Raw genomic sequence first — 8,120 nt, forward strand, 5'->3', positions numbered from 1 at the left:
CGTGCCCTACGTAAAGTGCTCTAACTACATTTTTGTCACTTTTGAGATATTTGGTGTATGTTATCAACTGATCGCTATCTACAAATATAAACAAAAAAATATATATATATAATAAATTACGCCCAGTTTTCAGGCGTATAAGACGCCTATCTACATTGAATTTCCGAAATGAACTGAACTCCTAAAACGCTAACTTTCATTTTGAAAAGCATAAAGTTTTAAAACGATATAATAAATTATTTTATCGTGTTCTTGAATGCATAATACTAGTTTAGAATTTCAGATAAAACCGTTAATTAATAAAATAAATACGTTGAAAAAATCTTCTAAGCTCTCTCCTGTTTTTGCAGATAGAGTACTTTACGTAGGGGCCGTCGATATATTGTTTTTTTTATCTAATAAACCTCTTCACACCTCGTAAACTTTATGGCAGTATTTTAAATTTTATCTTATTATAGAAGAGCGGCTCTAACGTGTTTAATTTTACGATTTGTCACATTTAAACTCCTCGGAATGTCTGCGAAATTCAATCAAGAATGTGCCAACGCCGAAAATTAGCATACTGATTGAGTTATATCTATTCTTGGTATCTGTATATAATTATTTTAATAGATTTGTTACTTTTTGTGAATCGACAACCATTGGTAACCGCTGCTTTTTAATTATTTGTATTATTTACTTCTTCGTTGATCAATATAATGATATATCGCTCACTCCTTTCAAGAACGTCACAAATAAAAAATCGACAATTTTCAGTTGTGCGTGTTTTCGGAATGCCCAGAAAATGTACTATATCCCAACAAAAGAGGCATATTTTGAACTTAATATTTATCTGCTACAGGGCAGAAAATGTTGTTTTTGCATTTTGAAGAAAAGGTATTGTTCTTTTTTTTTTAATGTGGGTACTAAATATTTTTCAAATGGAGAAAAAACCTTCAGGTTTTACCTAAAAAGATCTATTGCACAGTAAAAAGTTCAATAAGTGGCTTGATATTTATTTTTAATACATTGCGTTATATTTTAAACTTTAGAAACGTTCTCCTGAAAAATCAAGTACTTTTTATTTATGACGGTCTTGAAAGGAGTGAGCGATATCTTGGAGTCCCAAAAATTTGAGTTGTGTGGTTGCTAATCATGAGTGGAATTGGTGAATGTTATCGCTTAACTAGGCCTATGACGATCGTAAGCCCTGTAAATACCCAGACTTCCATATTCTTCATTATCTATGTTGAGGTGTAAAAAAAATGTAAATATAACTCCTATGTGTAGATAATCCAGCGTATTTGGACACACTCAAAATGTTGCATATAAGGGATATTTATCGAAGGGACAATCCGATCTTGATATATAAACATTAAAAATTACTGCCGGTACGTGGAATATTGTGGATGAGTATCATCGTTGAACAACAAACTGGACAAAATATCGAAATCCTTAAATACACAACCATGATACACGATTTACACACAACGAAGGTTTGACAGTCCCTAGAATTAACAGTAAATATGGGGTGAGAACACTGCAATATATCGTTCCGAACATTTTTAATTGTTGCCGACAGATGTTAGAGGTCAAAATAAAATATGGAACAAAGACAAAATAGAGGAATGGGTAAATGATCAAGAGTTTATTTAATGAAAATTGTAAAATGTTTATATTCGTATTTTTTTCTCTTTTTTATGTCTATATTAGGTTAAAATCGTTAAAAACAATAAAAATGTATAAAAAAAGAACTCCACCGACAAGACACACAAGGTGGCTTGGTGGGTCTCTGCAAAAAAAATTCAGCTAGTAAATAATGATAAATAATGAATCTCCTCAAGTTGTCACTTAAGTACATAAAATAGGGACAGAATTTAATGATATGCGCACCCTTAGAATTTTGTATCTTACATATGTTCGCAGTAATTTTTTTTTCAGAAATTTGCATCTCCCGTCTGGAACCCCCAATACAAAAATATATTAATCGAATAGAATCTATACTATCAAAATTTATTTCATATTGTTATTTTAGACGGATGACTCAAAGCAATGAATTTATGAATTTACCCAAGCTCGTCACACGTAGTAACAATGCTGACCTTATTTTCCTGTATAAAATTGTGTAGATTGCCCAGAGCATTTATCACTCATCAATTCGAGTCCCGGGAGCACAGACCAGAAACAAAAAAAAAAATTATAATCCCTAAAATGCACACCAAGTCCTATCGAAATTCATTTTTAAATCGAGCTTGCGATATCGCTTACTCCTTTCAAGAACATCATAAATCAAAAAACCTGATTTTTCAGGAGAGTGTTTTTAAAGTTTAAAAATATAATACAATGTATTAAATGTATCAATGCCACTTATTGAACTTTTTACTGTGCAAAAGATCTTTTTAGGTAAAACCTGAAGGTTTTTTCTCCATTAGTATTTTTTTTAGTATATTTGAAAAAATAATTAAACAATATCTTTTCTTCAAAATGCAAAAACAACACTTTCTGCCCTGTATCGGGTAAATATTAAATTAAAAATATGCCTCGTTTGCTGGGATATAGTACATTTTCTGGGCATTCCGAAAACACGCACAACTGAAAATTGACGATTTTTGAATTATGACGTTCTTGAAAGGAGTGAGCGATATGTGCAATGTAAGGGTTAATGAAACAGACATCAATAATGTTTCTTTTAAAACGTTTAAGAGAAATATTGTTGATGTCTATTTGACTAGAAAGAAAATTTCTAGTATTTGATTAAAACATTTAATGTGAGTTTATTATATAGTTATACTTTTGTGTACATGACAGTTTATTTTTATTTCTAGATTACTTTTGTGAAAACCTGTAATTGGAATGTTTTTTTTTAATAATTTTTATTATTTTTCTTAAATATTCTGTTGGTTTTCCAATAAATAAACAAAAAATATATTATTTATTGATTCGGCATTAACTTTGTGGAATGAAATGATTATTTTATTCAAATTAAACACTTGAATATACGACTTTATCGAGTTTTATTTTTATTTACGACTAGTTTCGAAAACGACAGTTGTTTTCATCTTCTGGTACAAATTAAAACAGTTTTAATTTGTACCAGAAGATGAAAACAAGTGTCGTTTTCGAAACTAGTCATAAATAAAAATAAAACTCGATAAAGTGGTATATTAAAGTGTTTAATTTTAATAAAATAACAAAAAATATAGTAAAAAATAAAAAAAATAAAATAAACACTTATCTTTTTTTAGGCCTCCACTCGTTTTCGAGTGATTTTAGCTTTAACAGACAAAACACACTTATCTTTGTCTTGCATTAATTTAATAACCAAATTCTAAGTATGACATCACCTCAAAAACTCGTCCAAATCTATCCGGAATGCCGATAAAACATGTATCGATACCAAAGTGTTATCAAAAGGCAGAGTTTTATTATAACGAAAGGTATCAATCACGTCAATATCGCTTCCAACGTCTAAAAGGCAATTCAAAATCGTCTCCGACGTCTGAAATGTCTCAATAATCGTTACTCTAGCAATTAAATTTGTAGACTCTACTTTTATGAGACTATTAGCAACACTTTACAGCTATATAAAAATCTGTATCGCGCCATTAACTTTTCCGTTTTATTGCTCCACGATTTTTAATGTTTATCTGCTGTTTTACGGCCCAAATTTGATAAGCTGTTTCTTCCTTATTTATTTATTGATGGAAGGTTGTGAGTACCACGCATCCATCTGTGGTTCCCTAGATAAAAAAAACATCAAATAAAATTACTGAAAAGGTTATTAACTAATTAACTAACTGAAAAACCATCATAGGCAGGGTAGGCAGAGAGAATAGGATGCCACCCCAATTTATCTCTGCTAACGATTTCCCTCTCTTCTGCATTCATGAATCTCCAATCTCCACATACTTACCCACCGATTATGCCAACTGCTGACCTGACCATTTTCAATCATTTGAAATACTTGATCATGCCAAAATTTCCTCGGTCTTACTCTGCTTCTATTACAAACCGCATTCGCCTCATAACTTTATTTTACTTTTATCCTTTCTTCACACATTCGTTCCATACGTCCAAACAATCTCAATACACGTTTTTTTAATTGTATCGATAATGCTTATCTAAGCCTTGCATTCATCCCTTATATCATTATTCCAACATCTATTGTACAGCGCTTTGTCACACATTCGTCTGAGAGATCGCACTTCGACTGCATTCAGTCTACTTTTATCCTTCTTTTGCCAACTCCATGCTTAACCTTTATACAATAGGGTTAAAATTATGACTCCATTATTTACATATTGCCAATTTGGCGTTCATTGACATGCTTAAGATATCAATTTTGATTAATTTTGATTGTCTTATTTATTTTTTTCTTTTTTTTTTCTTTCTAGGAGACAGACAGCTGAAGAACGTGAGGCGGAACGCCAGGCGGCCTCACGTCTCATGTTGTCTCTTCAAGCCGAGGCTCTATCCAAGGGTTATCCCGGTCAGGGAAGACCGGCTCCACCACAGCCATGGCCCGGCCAGCCGCCCCACATGCCGGGTCCTCCCGTCGCGGAGCCTATCTGCTAGGAATACTTGAAATATTTCTAATGTGACGTCACTTTTGGTTAATGTTGAAACAGTGTTGAAGAGCCAAATTATAGGTCATGAGACAAATACTAGGTCAAAAGTCCTGGGATGCTCAGACTTTGCTCAGCTCAGACTCAGAGATCTTTTTTCATATAAAAGGAATGTTAGATGTTTCGCATCATGTTGAGATTCATACATTTAATACTTCTAATGTGACTCACATTTCTGGACCTTTGATCAGTTTTGAAACAGTGTTGAAGAGCCAAATAACAGGTCATGAGACAAATACTAGGTCAAAAGTTCTGGGATGCTCAGACTTGAAACTTCTTTCATATAAAATGAATGTTAGATGTTTCATATCAAGTTGAGATTCATACATATAATACTTCTTTTGTGACTTCACACTTCTGAACCTTTGATCAGTTTTGAAACAGTGTTGAAGAGCCAAATAACAGGTCATGCTAGGGCAAAAGTCCTAGGATGCTCAGACTTCCATTTTCTTTCATACTCGTATAAAATGAATAAAAGATCTTTGTTGTTGAGATACCCATAATACTTTAATAGTGGCCTCACGTTTCTGGATCTTCGGTCAGTGTTGAAAGGTCCGCCAAATGCCAGGTCATAAGCCTTGGGATTTCTTCCATAAAAAGGAAGATATGTGTATGTTTCGTTTCAAGTCAAGATACATTCTAAAGACCTCAAGTTTCTAGATCTTTGACCAGTTTTACGCAAGTATTTGGAATTTGAATCGGGGATAGAAAAAAAACCTGAAAAAAACGTGTATTTCTTCATAATTATAGTTTTATTTAAAAAAAATTAGCCTATCCATTTCATAATAAAATACATCATCATTCGATGAATGCCACAGCTAGTCTTACAGTACCTAATTTTGACATCTCAACATAGATGAAGAAGAATATGGAGGTCTGGGTATTTACAGGGCTTACGACCGGTCAAAGGCTGGTTTAAAGCTTGTAGTATACAACATTTTACCAACAATTAACAACCATATCTACTGTTATTTTTTATGATATGATCCATACATCGTTTCGTTTATTTGAGTAAGCTTTTTATTTAACAGAGACCGTTTTGTATGTTAATGCACCCAAGATCCTAACCGAATTATTTTGCATACTGGTAGACGTCTGAAAACGTTATTTGAACATTTTGTGGTGTTTTTTTGGCAATCAATTTCATGTATCCTGTTAAATTTCGTGATTTTATACATGGGATTGTAATTATAAATTAAAAATAATTGTAAATAAGAAAAATATACTTAAACTCTATATACATGTAACATATATTATATTCCTCGTGCGTTTTCACAAATAATTGTCCGAAAAAATAACAATATGTTTTCTGTGATTTTTTCACTGTAATATTTATTCAATATTACACTGGACTGGTACCTGAAGCGGAGGGCTGATCACCTTTCCTTCATGTGTAAACGATCAAGATAACACTGCGTCAATATGACACAGTGCCCTATGCACCATAGGGGTGCGGATAAGGGTTTTATTATTATTATTATTTCTGTGATTTATTAATTTAGCATCAACTTTGTGGAAAAACACGATGATTTAAGCATACCAATAAAACACTCGTATAATACCACTTTTGAGTATATTCATGTAAACACGACTAGTTTTGAGAACTACAGATATTTTTCAAACTTGTCGTTAAAATTCAATTTTACAAATAACAATTGAAATTGTTCGAAAAATAATAACAATATGAATTCCATATATTATTTACAAATTTCGCTCCTACTTTTTGGAAAAAAACATGATCATTTTAGTATAAAAATAAAACATATCGCTCACTCCTTTCAAGAACGTCATAAATCAAAAATCGTCAATTTTCAGTTGTGCATGTTTTCGGAATGTCCAGAAAATTTACTATATCCCAGCAAAAGGGGCATATTTTTAACTCAATATTTAACCGCTACAGGGCAGAAAGTGTTGTTTTTTCATTTTGAAGAAAATGTATTGTTTAATTATTTTTTTCAATAAACTAAATATTTTTCAAATGGAGAAAAAAAAATCAGATTTTACCTAAAAAGATCTGTTTCACAGTAAAAAGTTCAGTAAGTGGCTTGATATATATTTTTTAAACATTGTATTATATTTTTAAGCTTTAAAATCGTTCTCCTGAAAAATCAAGTATTTTGATTTATGACGTTCTTGAAAGGAGTGAGCGATATGTATACTACCACTTTCAATGTCAACACGAATAGTTTCGAGAACTAAAGATATTCTCCAAACAAGTCATGCTTACATTAATAGTCTCATAAGTGGTATTAAACAATTGTTTTACTTTTACATTACATTTATTTGAATATATATGTATTATTGTGATCACTTTGCCACGTTTCTTGGTTCCCTGCGAAACAGCTGTTACAAAAATATTGACATTTGATTTTACTGCTTGCTTTCAAAGGCAGGAAAAGAAACTGTTAAGCAAATAATTTAGGTGGTGTGAGTATTTAATTTACTAAGTGTTTCTAAGAATATGATCACCAGTGTATATATTGAATTAATTTTACGTAGAGTGTATTTCAGCTAAAAGTTTGATTGGACGTTTTACTAACCAAATTGGACATTTTAAAAAACAAATTGGACGTTATGTTGTATTTAAAGAAAAATAATTACAATTAAAAAGAGTAGATACCAACTTTAAATATGTTAAATTGTTGGGTATTATATCCAAAATTAAACACGGTTATTGGATTGAATTCTACTTTCCATATTATATTTTAACATCTCATCAAAGATGAAGAAGCAAATGGAGGTCTGGGCATGTACGGGGCTGACGACCGTCATAGGCTGGTTTAAGTGATCACTTTACACACGTGTAACATTCACTAATTCTACCCATTATTGACAACCACACTACTCAAGTTCTTGGAAGTTCTATATATATGAACCAATTTAGAAACCTTGTTCATGAATCACTAGAGACATCTATTGGTGAGATGTAAAGAAGCTTTTTATTAAGCAGAAACTCTTATATTAGTATGTGAGATCCGAATCCTGGATTATATTCACACACATGAGAAACGCCAGAAAATACCATTTTCATTTTTATTATTAAGCTTATAATTTGACCAGATAATTTATTAATAACATTTTGGACACACTCAAAATGTTGAAATTATTATAATTGAAGACCAATTCTACCCATTATTGACAACCTAACTTAGGAACAAGGTTTCTTAATTGGTTCAAATATATAGAACTTCCAAGAATTTTAGTAGTGTGGATAATTGGAGATAATCCAGATTTGTGAACAAGTATTTAGACACACTCAAAATGTTGTGAATTCTACTTTTTTTACATATGTTTATGATATGTGACACGTTTCATCTTATTAAGATATCAAAGTGGAGTGTTTGATAATGTCCTAATAAGACGAAACGCGTCGCATATCATATAAGTAAATAAAGTAGAATTCAATATAATAACCGTGTTTAATTTTGGATATATTACCCAACAATTCAATATGGAATTTTACCAACTGTGTGCAGTTCAACAAATTTGAATATGTTTTTAATTCTTTAGAACATA

The 8,120-nt window shown here is 31.5% G+C and overlaps 1 protein-coding gene across 1 annotated transcript in view; it reads left to right on the top strand.

The window, feature by feature from the left end:
- Positions 1 to 5,331, top strand: part of C15 (homeobox protein C15) — a 77,984-nt gene extending 72,653 nt beyond the window's left edge. Inside the window, exon 3 of the mRNA XM_088270235.1 lies at positions 4,374 to 5,331. Within this exon, the coding sequence (XP_088126361.1) occupies positions 4,374 to 4,554 (181 nt within the window). The 3' untranslated portion in view covers positions 4,555 to 5,331. The remainder of the gene's footprint in view (positions 1 to 4,373) is intronic.
- The last annotated feature ends 2,789 nt before the right edge of the window (positions 5,332 to 8,120 follow it).

This window comes from Brachycentrus maculatus, unplaced genomic scaffold, assembly GCF_059751285.1.
Source record: "Brachycentrus maculatus isolate JH-2025_06_01 unplaced genomic scaffold, ASM5975128v1 h1tg000374l, whole genome shotgun sequence".
In the NCBI taxonomy this organism is placed as follows: Eukaryota; Metazoa; Arthropoda; class Insecta; order Trichoptera; family Brachycentridae; genus Brachycentrus; species Brachycentrus maculatus.